Source organism: Hyperolius riggenbachi, chromosome 10 (genome assembly GCF_040937935.1).
Source record: "Hyperolius riggenbachi isolate aHypRig1 chromosome 10, aHypRig1.pri, whole genome shotgun sequence".
NCBI classification, from domain to species: Eukaryota; Metazoa; Chordata; class Amphibia; order Anura; family Hyperoliidae; genus Hyperolius; species Hyperolius riggenbachi.
In genome coordinates, this window is record NC_090655.1 from 221835833 (window position 1) to 221858261 (window position 22429).

Below are 22429 nucleotides of genomic sequence, written 5' to 3' on the forward strand. Positions count from 1 at the left end.
AGAATCTGAGGGGTGGGGGGGTGATCAGGAGGGAGCAGGGGGCAGTTTAGGGACTAAAAAAAAAAATAGCGTTGACAGATAGTGACAGGGAGTGATTGATGGGTGATTAGGGGGGTGATTGTGTGCAAATGGTGGTCTGGGGGGTGGGCAGGGGGGGGTCTGAGGGGTACTGTGGGCGATCAGGGGGCAGGGGGGGGGCAGATCAGTGTGTTTGGGTGCAGACTAGGGTGGCTGCAGCCTGCCCTGGTGGTCCCTCGGACACTGGGACCACCAGGGCAGGAGGCAGCCTGTATAATACACTTTGTATACATTACAAAGTGTATTATACACTTTGTAGCGGCGATCGCGGGGTTAACAACCCGCGGGCGCTTCCGATTGGCCGGCGGGTTGACGTCGCGGGTGGGCGGAGCCTATTGCCGGTGGATGCGCGCGCATCCCAGCGCGCGATCCCCGGCCAGAGAGTGCCCCAGGACCTGACGCCAATCTGCGTTACGTGGTCCTGGGGCTGCCACTTTGCCGCCGCCAATATGAAGTAGGCGGTCGGCAAGTGGTTAAAGGGGCACTACAGCGAAAAATTGTAAAATTTAAAATATGTGCAAACATATACAAAAAAGAAGTACATTTTTCCAGAGTAAAATGAGCCATAAATTACTTTTCTCCTATCTTGATATCACTTACAGTAGGAAGTAGAAATCTGACAGAAGCGACAGGTTTTGGACTAGTCCATCTCTTCATAGGGGATTCTCTGGGATTTATATATTTTCAAAAGCACTTAGTGAATGGCAGTTGCTCTGTCCAACTGCCAAAAAATTGTGTAGTGAGGAGGGAGGCTGGCCAGCATCATTGTTTAAATCCTATTTAGGGAATATCTTTATAAAGAATAAAAGCCATGCTGAGAATCCCCTATGAAGAGATGGACTAGTCCAAAACCTGTCACTTTTGTCAGATTTCTACTACCTACTGTAAGTGAAAGGAACTTAGGAGAAAAGTAATTTATGGCTCATTTTACTCTGTAAAAAACATACTTCTTATTTTCGCCATAGTGCCCCTTTAAAGGAGTTGTCAGGGCAAATTTAATAACATAAACGCTACTTACCGGGGGCTTCCTCCAGCCCCAAGCTCCCAGGACCTCCCACGCCGCAGCTCTGCAGCCAGCCGTTCGCCAGAGCTCCGACCCGGTCCCCGGTGATGACGTCAGAGCGACCTGGAGGTCGATCTGTATTGCGCCTGCGCGAGCGCCGCTGTCAATCACCGCCACGTGGCAGAACTACTGCGCCTGCGCAGTCCGCTCTGGCCCACGTGGCGGTGATTGACAGCGCCGATTGCGCAGGCGCAGAACAGATCTGACGTTATCGCCGGGGACCGGGTCGGGGCTCCGGCAAACGGCTGCGGGCAGAGCTGCGGCGAGGGAGGTCCTGGGAGCTTGGGGCTGGAGGAAGCCCCCGGTAGCGTTTATTTTATTAAATTTGCCCTGACAACTCCTTTAAGTAAGCAACTGTGGTTTTCCATGATGCATCACTCCTGAAAATGCTAATAATCTCTATCTGCCCCTTGGAGTACGGGTGAGCTCTGCTGCAACACTGCACAGCCAGGGAAGTACATTTTAGATTGAGGGAGAACAGTCAGAGGTCTGTCCTGAAACTGAACACTGCACACTTTCGAGAGAGATATTTACAGCCTGCTCAGTGTAATTTTCCTTCTTAAAACAGAAGGTATTTGTGATAATTCAGTTTTTTAAGTTAAGTGAGCAACTGTGGTTACCCACAATGCACCGCTACTGAATATGCAAATTATCCTTTTATGGGTCCCCTATGATTCCTAGTGGTTCTGTGTCACTTGCTAAATTACAGCCTGCATAATCAATACACTTGATTGATTGGAATACTATCAAAATGTCAATCAGGTGACCACATTGACGCATCGATCGAGGGCAGATTACATCCTAATGGTCAAATCTGCTGGGAAGATCAAGTGAATGGACACCTTTACAATCAAACTACAGTATTTCTTCCTCCCAGTAACTTCCTGATAGGCCCAACACAGATTTCACATTTCTGTACCCCATAGTGATATCAGACACTATAGGCCTCTATACATAAAACTTTTTCCGCCAGTTTAGCGATCAAAACAGCTGACTTTCCCGTCCATTTAGCAAAGTGTGCATTCATAAAAGCTGTTTCCACATGATAAGCTACAATTCCCCAGCAGAGCGCGAAATTTCCGCCTTGTGCGGTGTTTTTCTAGATTTATCTAGAAAAAGTAACAAAATGTCCATTCATAAAGATTAGAGGAAGCGGTATGCGGGCGGGAAATACCGATTCCTTGGATGTAGCGAGAAGAGTTCGGATTACATGAAAGTGAATGGGACAGACCTCCCAGAGAGAGCAGCGCACGGAGGGACTCTGCCGGCTTCAGTGTTTCCGCATGCGTTCCGACAGCTTACCGCCAGCCTTCAGCGGGAGATCTCCGCTCTGCCATACCTCCCAACATTTCAATGTCCCAAAACGGGACAATTAGGCCACACCCCTGGCCACGCCCCCAACCCACTAGTCACGCCCACCCCAGGGGGAAAAAAAGTTTTTTTTTTTTTTAAATAATTTTGTTATTAAATTACTCCCAAATGGGAGGGTGCCGGGGTGGTGGTGGTGAGGAGGAGGAGGGGGGTGGCCAGGCAGAGAGAGGGGGGAAAAAAAGCCGATCGAGGCACCAGCCCGCCCGGTATGCGGCATGTATGGCCGCCGCCGCCATCATTATCCTTCTCCCTCCCTCCTAATGTGTCCCCCAGTGTCCCCGGCTTCCCCCCGCACAGTAATATGGGCAGCGGAGCGGGCAGTGAGTCTTACCACTGCCTCTTCGCTGCGTACTGGGATCTCCTCTGATCTTCTCGCTTCCTGTGACGTCACAGGAAGCGAGAAGATCAGAGGAGATCCCAGTACGCAGCGGAGAGGCAGTGGTAAGACTCACTGCCCGCTCCGCTGCCCATATTATTGTGCGGGGGGAAGCCGGGGACACATTAGGAAGGAGGGAGGGAGAAATAAATAGCGGCGGTAATCCATCCCGCATGCAGATCCCCGGGGCTGGTGCCTCGATCAATTTTTTTCCTTCTCTCTGCCCAGCGGCCGGGACAGAAGGGGGGCAGCGCGGGATGGCGGGAGGGGCCCCCCAAATCGGTACAGTCCCGATCAAATCGGGACTGTTGGGGACTATGGCTCTGCTATCGCAGCTGCCAACATATTTATAAATGACCATCCAGAAGTCTAAAATACCGATGCGGTATTTTCCCTCCACGAGTTTTTTCACCACAAATTTTTTATGAATAAAGCCTTATGATTGACTTTGGCAATTAGCAAGAAGATTGTCAAGAGGAGACTGACACTACGACAAAATGTCCGCCTCCACACACACCATTGAGGAAAGTTTAGGTTTTACAATAAATGACAACTATTTCTCTATTCTCTATTAACCTAAATTAATGTTCAGCGCTGCGTAATATGTTGGCGCTTTACAAATACAATAAATAAATAAATTGTGACCATGTACTGTATGTTGGAATCTCAGTAAGTGATCTACAACAACATGGCCGCCAGGAAGCAGTGCACGATGTACACACAGCACACCCGGAAGTGATGGTTCCTGTATGCTGTCAGTACACAGCACACCCGGAAGTGGTATCTGTAAGAGGTCCCTGCATGCTGCTGTCCATACACAGCACACCCGGAAGTGGCATCTTGCTCAGAGACACAGCAGTGCTGACAGGCAGCTTGTGGGTGAGTGTTTTGGGGGGAATGGTGGTTAATACAGCTAAAGAAGACTAGAGTGCCTTCACTGCTCGGTGGTGGAATGATTCCAGAACTAACACCTACATTAAATGGACCTTTCCTATATATGATCTCCTTCATCTATATATTCTTATACCAATCTTTCAGTTGCTGGTTTCTAGAGATAATCAGAACTGGGGTTTTGGAGCAGTAATATGGACTTCCTGGCACAGTGGATAAGGATTTGGGGGTGGTGGGAAAAAAATGGGATATCCTTAAAGTATGTGATCCAAGCTTATATGTAGAGATGTCATGTTGACTTTCTTGGGAGAAGGTTATATGTAGAGATGTCATGTTAACTTTCTTCAGGGAGAACTGGTGTTAGCAGGAGTTAAAGCAGAGGATTGCACATGGTTAATCCTATTTGGAAAGGTAGTGATTAATTGACAGTTAGATTAAATCATTTATGTAGTCAGATGTAATGCCTGGTACACACCATGCAATCTCCTGTCAGATAGATGGGCTGCATCAATTATTTTTGACAGGTTCGATCTGATTTCTTAACATTTTTCTGATTGATTTTGTATAGAAGTGGACAGAAAATCAATCAGAAATTAGATTGGACCTGTCGGAAATAATTGATTCGACAGGAAATTGCATGGTGTGTAGCAGGCACAAAGCTAATCTCTAGTTATTTTGGTGTACCCTTACAATATGCCTTGTATATTATTGAGCTTCATGCATCAATGCTACCCAGGCCACCCACAGTATCGCACATCCATTATTATAATAACACCGGCCACACACTGGAGATTTGATCTGAGAGATGTCTAGTGCTTTGCCCCCGCAATTTTTACGCGATTAACGTGCAAAAATCACTGTACATTTTCACGATTTTTGAGCGATCGCAGTTAGCGCTTTTTTTAGCATTGTAATCGTGATCGCTCTAAAATCGCAAAAAAAATGCTGTTCTATAAAGTGCTCTAGTGGGTTCCAGCCCCTTCCCTTGCTACCCTCTCCTGATATTGCAGAGTAGCAGAGCAGTGTAATGTTTACCTGTTCCAGCACTGTGTCTTGTCTCTTCCGTTCTTCCCAGCAGCTGCACGCTCTGTGCTTGCACACCTCCAGCTCCTGATCATGTGACATACATTCAGAGCTATGCAGATTAGAGAAGGCCTCGAAAGCAAAACTGGAAAGGATAAATATTAAACTGCTGCACTGCTCTGCAGAAGTGGGAGGAGTGAGGATCCAGGAACCCCCCCTGTGGATGTAGTTATGCCACTTTGAGACTGTCCAATATATGTTAAATCTTAATAAAACATTCTGCCCGCAACTTAGACTGTGTTTTAAAAATTTGTCACCTTATTTATTGAGTTTGACACCCCTGGTCTACATGGACAATAATAGCTATATCTTTTACTGTCGTTGGGAGACTTCTTCTTTTTTTTTTAATAGACATTTCTCAGCTGACCCATCATTTATCGTTCAATCCCAACAACTGCGATCTTGCATGTGTACGGAGATTAATGATGCTGTATGCATGCAAACGATCAGTTCACGCAAAGACACAAGAAATGCTTTTGTAGTCCGTTTACTTCCTTCTTCACGCTTGCGCTGTTCTTGGAGGTTAAGAAACAATCTGACGATCTCACATACACCTTGTAGAAAGGACGATTGTCGGCAGAACATTTCTGCTAGGATGAATTTCAGTGATTTAATATTTTTCATTGCTATCTTTGGAGGTCTTCTATAAACTTTATTTTACAACAGTTATCTGCCGATCGGTCGTTAATCATTAGGTTTACAATGATCTTTATCTTGTGTACACGGTGACATCTATCTAATCTCCCACAGCAATTTCCCATCAAGATGGGTCGAATTGATTATCTCTGACAGGTCCGATCAGATTTCTGAAAGTTTTTCTGATCATTTCTATACAAAATGGATCAGAAAAAACGATCGTAAATCAGATCGGACCTGTCGGGAAATTGCATGGTGTGTACCAGGCATTACACCTCGTACACACTATGGGGTTGATTCACTATGACAAATAGCGTTCCTTATCAGAGTTGACATGCCTTATCAGAGTTGACATGCCTTATCAGAGTTGGCATGCCTTATCAGAGTTGATATGCCTTATCAGAGTTGACACGCCTTGTCAGAGTTGATACGCCTTATTGGGGTTACCACGCCTTATCCGAGGTAATATGCCTTATCAGAGTTAATATGCCTTATCAGAGTTAGCGTGCCTTATCAGAGTAGCGTAGAGAGCACTAGTACTCGCTGTGCTACTCTGATAAGGCACGTTAACTCTGATAAGGCACGTTAACTGATAAGGCATGCTATTTGTTATAGTGAATCAACCCCTATGAGGTATGTTGCCATAGAGGTATCTGGACTCAGACCCTCCAGTGACACATTCTGTTGCTATGCAGAGGGGAGGAGGGCCAACAGAGCGGTGCCCAAGAAGCATCACAAAGCAGGCTGGGGAGTGAGCAGAACAATGCACTCAGACAAGTAGATTTGCCAGGTGGGACAGGGGCCGCTAGACTCTCTGTACACCCACTAGACTCTCAGCAGAGATGCTCATTATTGGCCGCCTCGGCCGATTTTAATCTAGTATGTGTACATAGTTTTAGGGAAAAGACATATTTGTCATTTAAAGTATACCAGAAATGATACTCTTTCACTAATTTATACCTACCTTGGGCTTCCCTTGCCGCCCTCCCTGCCCCTTCATTCTGACATTACGACTCCTGGTATTCCGGTCAGTCACCACTGCAGCTTTCTGCACATGGGCGTGCGCGCTCCTGCAGCGTTCCTATCCACCCTGGAATGTTCTGGACAGGAGCATGACGAGTGGTGGTTCGCACTTGGCTGATCCGCACATGCGCAGAAGGCTGCGACTGCCCGGATTACCGGGAGTTATAGCGGCAGAATGGAGGGGACGAGGATGGCGAGGGAAGCCCCGGTGCTCATGGGGCTGGAAGAAGCCCCAGGTAAGTATAAATAAGGGCTAGGAAACCATCTCTGGTTTCCTTTAAACAGAGAAATCCCACTACAAAAGGCACAGTACAATAGGTGAAGGGAATCTGAGTATGAGATGGTAAAGTGATGATCAGTGGCTGAATGAGATAGTATGCTTGCCTGAAGAGGTAAGTTTTCAGGCTTCGCCTAAAAAGGGTAAGTGTGAGCGAGCGGCGCATATATTGAGGGAGGGAGGGAGTTCCAGAGGTGGGAGAAAGTATTTAGACACGTCTTGTAGGTGGGAGTGAGTAGAGGCAACAAGAGAGGAACACATGAAAATGTTGTTAGTAGAGCAGAGATAGCAACCCCCCCCCCCCCAATCTGTCCCTTTTCCCTCTATTATTTATTCATTTTACCATTCTGTTTATTAGTTGTAACTTTTTCTTTCCCCGTGTTTATTTTGAATGTTGTTTTTATTTGAAGCTTGCCAGAATTCTGCTTGACGTGATCTCCTCTAAGCCCCGTCATTGTGCAACTGCATTCAAAGGGCTGCCTGCTAAAGTCCTCAACTAGCACACAAAAATGTACAAGGATAAAGAAGAGGTGCAGGAGAGATTGATAAAGCTCACCCTGGAGATCCTTCATCTGCTTACTGGAGAGGTGAGGAGCATTCTGGGAGGGTCACATGACATCACTCTTATCACTGTTCATAAAACACAGACCTAACTGGAGAGGTGAGGAGGATTCTGGGAGGGTCACATGACATAATTCTTATCACTACCGTATTAATAAAACACAGACCTGACTGGAGAAGAGGATTCTGGAACAGTCACATGACATCATTCTTATCACAGTTCATAAAACACAGACCTGACTGGAGAGCCGAGGAGGATTCTGGGAGGGTCACATGACATAATTTTATCACTGTAAAAGCAATATTAAGTGAACCAGAAAATAGTTAGACACTCATCCATCCCATATAGCCTTCTGGTCCTCTGTGCCCTCAGTCCAACGGTGTCCCCCCATTCAAGTTATTCGACCAACTGGTCATATACACCTTCCAGTGTCCTGATGAAGCCTTTCAGAAGTACTCATGTCCCCAAGTACTTTCAAAAACATGCGAGTCTTAGCTTGCAAATACGCAGTAAGGAGACATTCATTTTCGGAAGAACTGGGAGACACAAGTGCTTCTGTAGCCTTCCGAGCAGACCTGAAAGTGCAGACTTTCATGGGAGGACAGTGGTGGACTGAGGGCACATAGGGCTTGATTCACTAAGCTGCGTTGCTACAACAGGACAGCTTAATGACAGCAGGGAGTGTTATAATTCCATGCCCACGCTATGCAGCCATAGCGTGCGCAGTGAAATTATGCTGTACTCAGATAGTGTAAAGAGCACTTTGTTACACTCAACGAGCGCTCCACTAAGCCCGGAGAGTCCAGTAGCTTCAAAGTACGATATTCCTGCACTTTGATTGGCCCTATAACCTGACTTTCACTTGACAGTCAGACTATTGGGGCAATCAAAGTTCAGGAATATCGTATTTTAAAGCTACTTGACTCTCCGGGCGGGTTCATTGGAGCGCTCGTTGAGTGTAACGAAGCGCCCTTTACACTATCTGAGCCAAGTGTAATTTCACTGCGCACGCTATGGCTGCATAGCGTGTGCAGGGGATTATAACACTTGCTGCTGTCATTAAGCTGCACTGCTGTAACAGCGCAGCTTAGTGAATCAACCTCAGAGAGAGGACCAGGAAGGCTTTATGGGATCTAGAGCCTTCCATCTCCATAGAATCTAATTTTTTTTAAAAGGTTTGCTTCAGTATTTTTTTTAATAACACACATACCTTTTATAATAGGCAACCTACCATTGAGTGGTGAGGGGGGTTCTGGGAGGGTCACATAACCTAATCTTATCACTGTTAATAAAACGCAGACCTGACTAGAGAGGTGAGGAAGATTCTGGGAGTCACATGACAAGCTTCCTGCTTCATGGACTGTCAGTGCAATGCGCTGGAGTCTTCTCAGAAAGGTTACCCCTTGTAGTTTAAACCAAGAATGTAATATTTGAGCACTCTAATCTGTTAGGGGTTGTTTGTATTACATTTGTGCGTGGAGATGGCTTTGATAAAACATTAGAATATTGTAAGAGAGCGGCTTAGACGTGAGTAGATTGTTAAATATGATACCATATAATTCAGGTATATGGGCCCCTGAAAACGTTCACTGATCAGGCGATAACTGGCAGCACCCATGTCTCAGGAGACAGAAGCAAGAGCCAGAGTCCTGTCATGGAGACTTCCTCTCCAGCAACTGAGACAATCAACAAGAAGGTTCCAGAAGTCACTAATCAGGACACGGAGGTACTGAGAAGAGAGGTGAGCAATGCTGGGAATTATGGGTAGTTATTCAGTAACCTCAGGGGTGTGTCTGAATGGTGACTATATGATTTGTTTGTCAGGTTCCTATAAGGTGTCAGGATGTCACCATCTATCTCTCCATGGAGGAGTGGAAATATTTAGAAGGACACAAGGATCTTTACAACGGTATCATGACAGAGAATCGGCCACCCCTCACTTCATCAGGTAAGAACGATTTGTATACATTATAAGAGGCAAGATGACTGTGATTGAAGGACAGTGGTGGCAAATGTCTACATTTTTAAAGCAAACCTGTGAGAATTGCGATGGACAAATTTAAGATACTGTACTTACCTTGCGAGGGGAAAGCTTTCCCCCTCCTCCTTCGCAGACCGTTCCGGCATTAAAACCCCCAAAGCGCGGCCGCTCTGTTCTTACACAATAGTACAGACCCGCTCATGGTTTGACCCAATTGAGTCCGTGCTACTTAGCAGGCCAGCTTGTGTTTCTGCAGTAGCACGGACTGGGCTCTTCTTTTTCTTGCAAAAGCCGATCAGGTCCGCGCTACTGCGCATGCATGAGCCACCAACAATCCCCTGCCGTTTTAATGCAAGAGCAGCACTGGAACGGCCTTGTGAAGGAGGAGGGGGGAAGCTGCTGAAAGATCTCTTCCGAGGTAAGTACCCAAATTGGGCACATTTTTTTCCCTACAGGTTTCGTGTAACAGGGTCTTCTTGAAGGTCCACAAAGTTTAGTTTCCACTGACGCTGCTGGGCCTGCAAATGTTTGTAAATAAATTCTTAGTCAAAGATGTCAAATCTATCTACGAATGCATTAACCTCTTCACCACTGAGGGGTTTTACCCCCTGAGCACCAGAGCAATTTTCACCTTTCAGCGCTCCTTCCATTCATTCGTCTATAACTTTATCATTACTTATCGCAATGAAATTAACTATATCTTTGTTTTTTCCGCCACCAATTAGGCTTTCTTTAGGTGGGACATTATGCCAAGAATTATTTTATTCTAAATGTGTTTTAATGGGAATATAGGAAAAATGTGGGAAAAAATTATTTTTCAGTTTTCGGCCATTATAGTTTTTAAATAATGCATGCTACTGTAATTAAAACCCATGAAATTTATTTGCCCTTTTGTCCCGGTTATAAAACCGTTTAAATTATGTCCCTATCACAATGTTTGGCGCCAATATTTTATTTGGAAATAAAAGTGCATTTTTTTCAGTTTTGCGTCCATCCCTAATTACAAGCCCATAGTTTATAAAGTAACAGTGTTGTACCCTCCTGACATAAATATTTAAAAAGTTCAGTTCCTAAGGTAACTATTTATGTATTTTTTTTAATTGTAAATTTTGTAATTTTTTTTTTAATTACAAAAAAAAAAATGGGGAGTGTGGGAGGTAATGAGTTAATTTATTGTGTAAAAGTAATTCATTTGTATGTGAAAAATGCTTTAGGGTGTAGTTTTACTATTTGGCCACAAGATGGCAACAGTAACTTTTTGTTTAATGCGACCTCCAAGCGTCCTTACGGACGCTTGGAGGAAGTACTAGGAGGCTGGGCACGTTGTTTTTTTTCACAATGATCGCACTGCTTAGCGGAAAAGCAGCGGATCATTGCGGGGCTTAGATCAACGAACGGGAATGGATTTTCTCGTTCATTGAACTCTGGGCGGGCAGCGTGTTTACCCGCGGGAGTGCGCGCTACAGCGAGCGGGAGCGTGGGCAGCGGCGGGAGCGCGGAAAGTACGGATTTCTCCGTCCCTGGGGGTAAAAGGATGGATAAAGGGACGGAGAAATTCGTACGGGCGGGGGTAAAGTGGTTAATAACGGCTTTATTTTTCTCACACTGAACACATTTGGTTTTAGATATAAGTTTGCATCCTGAGGATCCTGTTACACAGGGACCATATAGCATTCAACAATTGTTCACAAAATAGTAATGTAACAATGAAGGGATAGATATAGCAGATGAACCACGTATTGTGGCAGAAAAGAGCACACGGGGAGGAGGGCCCTGCCAAATAGGCTTACAATCTAAGAGGTAGGGGTTGGAGTTATGAAGATGGCAGATAAGTGATGGTGAACAGATAGTTCTTCAAAGAGGGATTGGCAGCCACAAAAAACATTCTATATACGCACTGCTCTGTATTCAATATGCAGCCTGCAGCCTTACCCTGCATTGCAAGAATTCTAATATAATCAGAAAAGTTTCTGCTGTACTAAATTTTGTCTCAGTCAGCCTGGCTCTATTTGGTACATTGGCGATGAGAAGGAAGCTTGTCATCACTCCTCCCACATTCATGCTCCTCACTGATTGGCTGAGGGCAGTTCAGTGAGCTGCTGAAATATAATCTATGCTGCGCTCTCACGTGTTTACAAAGCAAACTAGCTATGACAGTGCAGTTTCTAGGAGAGAAAAAAGTAACGGAGGAAATTACATCAGGATTGGCTTCAGTCGGAGAGAGAAAGTTAAGATGGAAAATGCCAGGAACCGCTTTCTCTTTTATTTACTGTATGTATATATATATATATATATATATTCACTGAAATCAAAACGTGGACAGTACAATATGTAGGTAAGTAGAACAGGTAGTTATCTACTTATATATGTGTTTTCCCTGGGATAGTATGGCTGTCCCTGCTGCTTTAAGACCTGCTTGAATAAGGTGAAGGTGAGCCTGATGGGGGGCGGGTGCGCCATAGAGTAGGGTCTGCTCGGGAGGTCCTGAAGCCTTGTGAGCGAGCAAGTGATGCAAGGGGTGGACATCTGTAGAGTGTTGGAGGAGTGGAGAGAGCTGGGTTGGGGAGTATCTCGGGACATGATGTTCAAAGGGGAGTTATCGTGGATGGATTTGTATGGCAGGTAGAGCAGTTTAAATTGAATTCTGAGCCAATGAAAGGACTTGTAAAGTGAGACAGCTGAAGAGGAGCGACAGGAGTGAATGTACCGGGCAGCTGCCTTCATAATAGATTACAGGGGTGGAGTCTGGTCTCAGAGTGTCCAGAAAGGAGGGCATTGCAGTATTCCTGATGGGAGATGACCAGAACATGGACCAGGGGTTTGGCAGTGTCTGGGGTTAGGTAGGGCTGAATTTAGGCAATGTTGCAGATATTAAAGTAGCACAACAAGGAAACATTCTACTGCTAGGAGATAACAGACAGAAGAACCTGTATGTATAGGTGCACAGTTGGTAGGTGCTTGGCTACACAAAACACGTGCTCAAACCTATTTTCCTGCTGCTGAGCTGGTACACGTGGTGTTACAAACGCTGTGTTTTGGCTGCATTTAAATTGCACTCTGTTTTTACTGAGGCATAGAGATGGTGGGTCATAATTTGGTGACAGCAGCATGATCATGAAGGCACCTTGCCATGTGTCATCAGTCCAGGCTGATGGTGGTTTGCAATGTTGTACAATATGTAGCTGTGAAATCTGCAGAAATAGTGTGATACAATCAAGTCAACAAGGGCCAGAAACTCGAAGCAAAATATTTCCACCGCCTTGTGTAATCCATGAGTTGAATAATTCATGCTTGCTTTACAGTACACCTCAAGTGAGAGGGATATGGAGACTGCCATATTTATTTCCTTTTAAACAGAACCTGGTGCCTGACAGTCCTGCTGATCTTTCTGGCTTCAGTAGTGTCTGAATCTCACACCTGAAACAAGCATGGAGTTAATATAGTCTGACTTCAGTCAGAGCACCTGATCTGCATGTTTGTTCGGGGTCTATGGCTAAAAGTATTGGAGGAAGAGGACCATCTATACAGCCAGGCAATTTCTCTTGTTTAAAACGAAATACATATGTCGGCCTCCATACCCCTTTCACTTCAGGTGTGCTTTGAGGCCAAAGGGAGGTCATACCGAATTGCAGTGTTCACAACAATATTCTCAGTAAATGTATCCAGACTGTTTAGAAGCTTGCCAAGCGGTTTCCAGGTATGTAAAAGCATTTCCTTATATTCTAGAAAACCACTGATCTACTAATCTTATTTTGGGGATAGGTATGAGAACCTTTGGGGCATTTCTTGTAGAGTAGAGTTAAGACTAGAACGCTACAGTGGTACATTAGAATTCTGATAATGATGTGTTTATCTTACTAGGCTCAAAGGAAGATGCCAAAACGGAATCTCCACCTAATTATAATGAGAAGCATACCTGGGAACGTGAAAACCACCCCACACACCCCGACAGACCAATTCCAGAGAAATGTGCGCAGTATACATCTACTTGTGTGAAGGAGGTTTCAACGTCTTGTAAAGAAACTCTCCCAAACAGTGACACTTCTGCAGTTTCTGTCCATAAAGAAGACACATGGACCTCTGTTAATGGGGAAGCTGTTACATCCAATGTAGAAGTCGGTGTCCCTATTCTTGATGCTTCTGTACCTACATTCGATACACAACCTTTATTGATACACATCAAGGAGGAGTCCTTTTCAGATGAGGAACATCTGTTCTCCTCAGATATTTCCACACCTGCCCATTACTCTACATCTGCTCATGGTACAGATTCATTGTTCTCATGTGATGAACAAGACCATTCACCATACCCTGAAGTATCTACATCTACCTATGTTGTGAAGGAGGAACCCCTTTCACCAGCTGTAGATAATTTCACAGCCTCGATGTGTCTTTCAGGAGATTCCCAACATGTATTATCTGCTATAACTGATGTCCAAGATTTTGAACAGAAGTTTCAGACCAATAGCAAAGGAGCCAGCTGTACTTTATGTGGGAAATTCTTCCGTTGCAAAGCTCATCTTCTGGTGCACCACAGAGTCCACACAGGTGAGAAACCCTTCCAATGCTCTGACTGCGGGAGGTGCTTTACCTCCAAATGGAATCTGGGCAGCCACCGCAGAAGCCATTCAAAAGAAAGAGCCTTTGCAGGTGATGGAAGACCAAAAACCCCCCAAATCATCATCCACCATAATACTCATTCAGGAACAAGACCTGAGAATACCCATGAAGAAAAGTCTTTTTCCTGCAATGACTGTGGGAAATCTTTCACCCGAGGCTTCAGTCTTGCTATCCACCGAAGAATTCACACTGGAGAAAGACCTTTTACCTGTCAGATATGTGGGAAAAGCTTCATTGTCCGGTCTCATCTCATTGTTCACCAGCGATATCACTCAGGAGAGAAGCCATACTCTTGCTTGGCATGTGGGAAATCATTCTGCACCTCCTCGGAGCTTCTGAGGCATCAGAGGTATCACATGGAGAAGAAACCCTTTTCATGTCCAACCTGTGGGAAAGGGTTTGTCTCAAACCCTGCTCTGACGAGGCATGAGAGCATTCATAAGAAGACTTCATTGTTTTGCCTTGTGTGTGGAAGACATTGCAGGAACCAGTCAGACTTTCTGAAACATTCCAGGACTCATGATGATACTGGTGTGATGTAGTGGACATGGAAACATTTTGGAGTAGTTGAAATCTTTGGATATATCATCCAACGCATGTTGAAGAAAAATCCAACATTGTTTGGTTCCTCAAGTCAAGCAGTTCAACGTTGATGATAAAGCAACTGTGCGGAAAGTGTGTTGAAGGTCTTGTTGTGTAGGAGAACTACCTAAAGATGTTGAGCTGAGGTGACCATGTGTCTAGGTTGCATTATCAGGCTCCTAAGTTGACAAAGTTCAGTTAATAAGTTGACCTAATTGTACATAAGGATGTTCTTTTTGGTTTACAGTTGAGTAGGTTTTCACCTATTGATACATTTGGCTTATACGAATGGTAGGTATATTGTCCTCCGATTCTAGTCCCAGTCATAAATGCTGTACTGTATTGTGTATCCACAGCACGTTGTTACTTGTGTTTCGTGGGCTGCTTCACGTCTTCAAGAATGTGCCTTTAGTATACTACAGCGTGTAAAATGGCAAAATAGCCAAACCCACGATTCATGGACCACTATTGCAAAAAAATTTACATTTTACAATGCATATTTTATAAGAAGGTCAGTTTTCGTAAAGTGCACAATAAAGTACTTTCCTCCTATGTTGCTGTCACTTGCAGTAGGCACTAGAATCTGACAGGTTTTGGACTAATCCATCTCCTCATGGGAGATTATTAGTATTTCCTTTATTCTTTACAAAAGCATTCTGTGGAAAGGATCTATATAAGGATGCCAACTAGTCTTCCTACTCGCTCACACACTGCTCTGGCAGATGGACCGAGCAACCACCATTCAGTAAGTGCTTTTGAAAATTAAGCAAATCCTGGGAATCCCCCATGAGGAGATGGACTAGTCCAAAACCTGTCAGAACTTTACTGCCTACTGTAAGTGACAGGGAGATAGGAAAATAGTAATCTATAGTGCATTTTACTTTGGCAAAAATGTACATCTTGCATGTATACAATTTCTTCAGAGATTGCACTTTTTGTCCCCCATTTGGGTGACTCTTATGTTTATATGGGTGTTTTCTGTTCTTTGACCACTGATTACATTCAGATCTACAGGTTGTTAATCCTTGTAGTGACTACAAATATTGTTAGTGGCTGGTGGGATCAGTACAGAGGGTGTCAAGTGAACTCCCCCTAAAAATTCATGACTGGCCAAAATATGGACAATTTTTTGGACTGTTGAGGAAAGTCTGCCAATTGACGTTACCTTGGCTAAATAATATATGTCCCAAGTAAAAGAACCTGGGGTGGCACTGCAGAGCTCCAAATGCACTGCAAAAGCTTTATTCCACATCAACGCTGCCTTCAGCAAAACAAACCGGGTGAGAGGAGGGTGGGTGCCCGAGGATGAATGAAGCAGCGAACATCTGATTTGCGTCAGCGGGATGCTTGTTAACCACAAAGACCAGCAACACAGGAAGAGAGGGGCGCATTCATACGTATATTACGTAGCTCCACCTCTCTCAAGTTGCTATTATGGAGGCCGCACAAAAACACTGCTTGAGAGAGCCTGCAAGGCTCAAACTAGTGGCCTAAGCAAAGTTCATACGGAACTGTGTTAAATAGGATAATGTACACCTTTTAATTTTGAAAAAAAAAACCCGATAGTTTGATACTTGCCTCTGTAAAAGAAAACCTCTGGAATTTGGCGCTAGACCCACTGGAGACTTGCAGCCATGATCCCGTCTGAACAATCGCGGCCCCACTGTGCAGGACGCCTTGCGCCTGCACAGTAGTACGGAGTCGCTCGGGTGTGGCGTAAAAATCCAGGCCTACTTGGCTGTGTGCTACTGCACAGTGCAGATACGCCCATTCACGTATGGGAGTCAAGCCATGTGCACTGTTTGACAAGACCCTTGTTGTAGAGGTTTTGGGGCTCCCATCGCTGGGAGGGGGCTTGCTTGCTTTGCTGATGATCCAGCCCTGGCAGGGTGTTTGAGTATGCCTAAGGAAGCCTGCTCATCATTGGCTTATTTTTGGAGCAGTGGTGGTCATGTGACCATGGCTGCTTAGCTCAAAGTGAAAGTACTGAGGGGTCTATTTATACATTTAGTTTTCTATTCCTACTATTCTGGGATGGGGGCATCACATCTGTGCTCAATGTTTATTTTGATGAAGATGATCATTTCACTGTTACCCTTCTGTTTGTTTTATTTTTCTTTTGCTTTAAGGGCTGTGTACACTAGTTTGAGAACACCACTGGTGTCGCCTTCATGCTACATATCTGTGTATTCTATGCTTTGTTAGGCCCAGGCAGTGGACATGGAAGAGTTTTGTATTAACCTTAAACTGGTCATGTCATTAAAGTGGTGCTCCCACCTCCACGGTGAATAGTTTTGCTTTCTTAAGATAAAAATTGATTCAAATCATCTTCATGTGAGGCAACACTCATAATGGGATCACACTGGGTGTTGCTGGTGGGTGGAATCACATTGGGTGCTACGGTGATGAGTGCAGGACGGGGGTCACACAATGGTTTTAGCTGGTGGTTGAGTGGGAGGGAATTACCATGGGTGCTGGTGGGTGGGGAGTGAAATCACATTGGGTGCTGCTGTGATGAGTGCCATAGGGAGCTAGATGCTGCTGGTTGTAGCTAGTGGAAGGCACGGTGAGAGGAAGACACTGGATGCTGGTGGTGGGGGAAGTTATCACATAGTGGTGCTGCTGGTGGGTGGTTGGGGGATTACACTGGTTGTTGCTGCTGGTGGGTGAGAGGATCACACAGGGTGCTGCTGGTGGGTGGGGAGTGAAATTGCACTGGATGCTGCTGTGATGAGTGCGGGAGAGATCACACATTGGTTGTAGCTGGTGGTGGGAAGGGGAGTGGATCACACAGTGCTGCTGGTGGATGGGGAAATCACACAGGGTGCTGGATTGGGGGATTACATTAGATGGTGTGGCTACTGATGGGTGGGGGAAACACACAGGGTGGTGCTGCTGATGTTTGGTTGGGGGAATGACACTGGATGCTGGTGGGTGGGGGTATGAATTACCCTGAGTAGTGATGCTGCTGGGTGGGAGAATCACACAGGATGCTGGTTGGTGGGGGAGATTACACTGGGTGCTGTTGGATGGAGGATTACACTGTGTGCTGCTGGTGGGTGGATTACACTGGGTGCTGCTGATGGTGGGAATCACACAGGGTGCTGGTGGGTGGGGATTACACTGGGTGCTGCTGGTGGCTGGGGGGGATTACACTGGATGCTGCTGGTGGGGGGGAATTACACTGGGTTCCGCTGGTGGGTGGGGGTATAACACTGGATGCTGCTGGTGGTGGTGGGAATCACACAGGGTGCTGGTGGGTGGGGATTACACTGGGTTCTGCTGGTGGGTGGGGCGATTACACTGGGTGCTGCTGGTGGTGGGAATCACACAGGGTGCTGGTGGGTGGGGGATTACAATGGGTTCTGCTGGTGGGTGGGGAGTTACACTGGGTGCTGCTGGTGGTGGGTGGGGGGAAATCACACAGGGTGCTAGTGGGTGGGGCGATTACACTGGGTGCTGCTGGTGGGTGGGATTACTCTGGTTTCTGCTGGTGGTGCGTGGAATCACACTAGGTTCTAAAAATCAGCCCCAGTGAATCCTGTTACTGCACGGTGCTTCCAGGTTACAGCAGTGCAGCCACGCACCCTCCCGCTGTTGTATTCTGGACTCCACACTACATTACAGGTAATTTGGCCGCACACTCACTGCTGCGCTGCACCTGACCTGGGCGCCACAATAGACAATGCTATTATGTGTAGTGGCGCAGTAGGATTTACAGTGTAATTTGCTTGCCGGCGACAGCCGGACCTTAAATTACCTCTCCCTCCTAGTTGCTACGACTCGGAGAGGGAATAGTATTTACTGTCACCTGGAATTTCAGTGGCAGTAGGGTGTCCTTCGGCTCACCTTGCGCCCAACTGACCGGGTGACAAGTACATACATACTCCCGTACCAGTGCAGAGGTCAGAAGAGCTGTCAGTCAATGATGCAGTCATTTCTTCTCCCTGGGAAATACACTGGGTGGTTTGAGGATAATTTTTAGAAATGAGCATCAAGGACAGGTAAGTAAGGCTGTGTGGAAAACTCGCTCTTTGCTTGAATCTGAGCTCAGATCCACTGTGAGCAGGCCCGGTCCGCCCATGATGGCAAGTGAGGCAACTTCCTCAGGTGACAAAGGTCTAGGGGCAGTACCAAGCAGAAACAGAGTGCCTGGCCAACCTATACTGAGGGCAACTACACCTAGCTACCAATACTGGGGCACCTGTACCTATGTACCTATATTGAGGGTGTTTTTTTTTGGGGGGGGGGGGGGGGGGGGAGGGGGCTCACTGCAGCTATAAAGTGCGGTGCAAATTGTCTGGTGCTGTGCGATGATTCCAATTCGGGGGGAAGGGGGCGCATCCTCACAAGTTTGCCTCAGGCAGCAAAAAGTGTAGAACCGGCCCTGACTGTGAAGAAACAAAAGCAGCATGCGTATATTTGTGTGGTAATCGCTAGGCACTTCACCTGCATCCTTGTAAAAGTGCTCACTCTGCCACACCCAGCATATCGTCTGAGTGGAGATCATTGGCACCTAATTGTTGGCTCAGAGGAAGACTGAGTGATCACATGACTGCTAAATAAAGTACCCTCATCAGTATCTGCCTTTTAAAAATGATGACTGTACTTTAGATGTCCCATCACAGCAAAGAAAAATAATATTGTAATGCAGCACATGTAAAACCAATAATAACTCAAACACACAACCTATACAGCAGCAATTAACATATCTTCAACAAGGCTTGCTTTATTCCAACAAGTTACTAGTGTGATTTCTTAAAAAAAATAACACAAGAAATTTCTGTTGTACTACTATTCACAAACTGGCTGCACAGAAGCCAATGTCAAGTCGTCTCCTTTTTATGTTGCAATCTTGATTCTGGTGTAGGTTAGGGGTAAAGACTGGGGGTAGAATCCAAACTACAAGTCATGATGAGGACCATTAGCAAAATATTGCCAGGTGCACTTGAGTAATTGTACCTGTCGATATAAGCAGATACCGTACAATCACATAGAAAGTACAACAGATAAAGGGCAAGGAGTTTGCAGAAATCCTGTGCTTGGCAGTGGATCTCCCACTAAACACACTATTAGAAACTAGTAGACCCAAGCCCGTTTAACGGGCTCTAGGTCTGTTTCCGTGCACCGCCAGTGCGCATGCGTGCGCACGCAACCGCCGCTTGCCGAGCGCGCACCCGCCGCACATGTGCCCGCCAACCTCGCTGGCCCGTCCAGCTCCCTGGTCCCAGCTGTCCGTTACTGCGCACTAACAAAAAACCTGGGACACAGGGACAGCTGCTGGACGCTGCGACAGTTAGGTTTCATTAGGTAGGATACCAGTACATCTCCTGTAGGACTGCAGGATCAATTATGTAATTTCCTGTTGGGTAGTAACACAACACAGCTTCCCCTGCAGGCTCTGCTATCAACACTGCTCTTCTGTTTAGTTTAAAGGGTACTTGAGGTGACATGAGATAAATATAAGAACATAGAGTACTAGCCCTACTACAAAATTGTCTGATGTCCCTTTCTGTTTTCTTGCACAGCAAAAATAAAGTTATCTAACATTAACATTTCTATAGCGCTTTTCTCCTATAGGACTCTAAGCGCTTAGGCTCTATGCAAATGAGGCAGTCAAACATAAAACTTTCATGTTCTGAAAGGTAAATAGAAGGCAAAACATCTTTATCCAGCTTAGGAAACAATGCTAAAAAGTGGTCAGAGCTTTTGTTTGTTTTGCAGCAGAAGGAAGCAGATTTTAAATTCAACTGTTATGGCTGCTGGTTAGAACTCTGTCTTAAAAATTCAGATCTTAAAGGACACCAGAGGCGAAAATAATCTAATGAAATTAATGATTGTATCTATCTTCCTTCTCCTAAAAATTACTTTTTAAGATATTTCACAGTTTTATTTTATGTTTAAATCTACTTTTTAAGTTTTAACTGTTTTATTGTTTTTGCTCAATGACACATTCATTGAAGTATGCCAGAGCTAAAATCTATGAACTATTGACCTTTTTTTTATCTCTTTTCTGCGCTCAGAAGCCATTTTCTGCAAGGAAAGTGTTTTATAGTTGGAATTTCTTGTGAGGGTCACACTGTAGTCACTTCCTGTTTGAGTCAGGACAGAGTCAGCCACTTACATACCTGATATTTAACTCTTTCAGGCAAAGAAAGAAAAAAGCAACACAGCATAGTTATTTGCATGCTTGGCACTGTACATACCCATGTCTATCTCATGTCACACGTCACTTAAGGTATCCTTTAAAGGGAACCTAAACTGAGAAGGATATGGTTGTTTCCTTTTAAACCATACCAGTTGCTTGGCAGTTCTGCTGATCTCCTTGGCTGCAGTAGTGGCTGAATCACACACCTGAAACAAGCATGCAGCTAATCCAGTCTGACTTCATTCAGAGCACCTGATCTGCATGCTTGCTGAGGGGCTGTGGCTAAAAGTATTAGAGAGCCAGGATCAGGAGGAGAGTTAGGTAACTGGTATTATTTAAAAAGAAAAAAAAATCCATATTCTTCTCAGTTTAGGTTCCCTTTAAAGGAAACCTGACCTGAGATATATATGGAGGCTGCAATATTTATTACCTTTTAATTCAGAGTGCATAGCCGTCTTGTTGATCCTCTGCCTACTTTAAAAGGTGCATACATACATCAGACTATAGTCTTTGGAAAATGAAAGATCACAGACCAATCTTACCACCCTCCATGTAGTATAAGAGCCATACTCTACACAGTCTTTTCTATGGAGCTGAACTCCACATCAGAAAAAAATCTTTGCAAGATGCTGCACACACAGATGCTGTACAGACACAAAAGATCAGTATCTGCAAAAGATCTGTTCCTGCCAAAAATCCATTCCTGCAAATTGCAATGATAGTCTATGAGATCTGCAGATCAGCATACACATGATTTAACTGACATTCATCTGCAGATCAAGCAGTCATCTGCAGATCTGAAAATCCATCCTGGTGGATCTGTTCTGCAGATGAATGTCAGTTAAATCATGTGTGTATGATGATCTGCAGATCTTATAGACTATCATTGCAATTTGCAGGAATGGATTTTTGGCAGGAACAGATCTTTTGCAGCTACAGATCTTTTGAGTGTGTGCAGCATGTTTGTGTGTGCAGCATCTTGCAAAGATTTCTGTCTGATGGGGAGTTCAGCTCCATAGAATAGACTGTGTAGGTATGGCTCTCATACTACATGGAAGGGGGTAAAATTGGTCTGTGGTCTTTCATTTTCCAAAGACTATAGTCTGATGTGTGTATGCACCTTTAGTCATACTCCCTGAACTAGCATGTCAATCAGGTGTTTGACCGCATTTGCTGCATGCTTGTTTAAGGTGTGTGATTCAGACACTACTGATGCATGAAAGATCAGCAGGACTGCCAGGCAACTAGTATGGTTTAAGAGAGAATAAATATGGCAGCATCCATATCCCTCTCAGGTCAGTCGTCCTTTAAACTGAAAATAAAATATAAGCTCTTGAGAACTACTGTATGTTTCCTTCCTCATGCGGTAGCTTTTCCCTTGGTCATTCTTGCAGATTTTAAACTATTGGCTCTGGTGAGATTAACCAGAGAGGAGCATCAGCACTTTATGGTATAAAGTTACTGGGTTTTTAAAGGGAACCAGAGTGAGAGGGATACAGAGGGTGACATATTTATTTCCTTTTAAGCAATACCAGTTGTCTGGTAGAGTCCTCCTGATCTTGTGTCTCTACTTTTAGCCATAGACCCAGAACAAGCATGCAGCTGATCAGATACTCTGACACAACTGCCTCAGGTTTTAGTGGATTAGCCATATGCTTGTTCAACAGGCCTGCCAGGCAACTGGGATTGTTTACAAGGACTTAAATATGGCAGCCTCCATATCCCTCTCGCCTTGGGT

The 22429-nt window shown here is 45.1% G+C and overlaps 1 protein-coding gene across 1 annotated transcript; it reads left to right on the forward strand.

Annotated features, from left to right (window-relative positions):
* Nucleotides 1–3680: 3680 nt before the first annotated feature.
* LOC137534564 (zinc finger protein 773-like) lies at nucleotides 3681–16832 on the forward strand. The gene is made up of 5 exons (XM_068256116.1): nucleotides 3681–3767; nucleotides 7209–7385; nucleotides 8925–9101; nucleotides 9185–9308; nucleotides 13203–16832. Exons 2-5 carry the CDS (start codon nucleotides 7308–7310, stop codon nucleotides 14501–14503), a joined length of 1680 nt encoding a protein of 559 aa, XP_068112217.1. The 5' UTR covers nucleotides 3681–3767; nucleotides 7209–7307; the 3' UTR covers nucleotides 14504–16832.
* The last annotated feature ends 5597 nt before the right edge of the window (nucleotides 16833–22429 follow it).

What these genes read in the sequence shown, in the direction of transcription:
- LOC137534564 (XM_068256116.1), top strand. Translation starts at nt 7,308, where the DNA reads ATGTACAAGGATAAAGAAGAGGTGCAGGAGAGATTGATAAAGCTCACC. An exon ending in CGGAGGTACTGAGAAGAGAG is followed by an intron (nt 9,102 to 9,184) that starts GTGAGCAATGCT and finishes TTTGTTTGTCAG; the next exon opens with GTTCCTATAAGGTGTCAGGA. An exon ending in GCCACCCCTCACTTCATCAG is followed by an intron (nt 9,309 to 13,202) that starts GTAAGAACGATT and finishes TTATCTTACTAG; the next exon opens with GCTCAAAGGAAGATGCCAAA.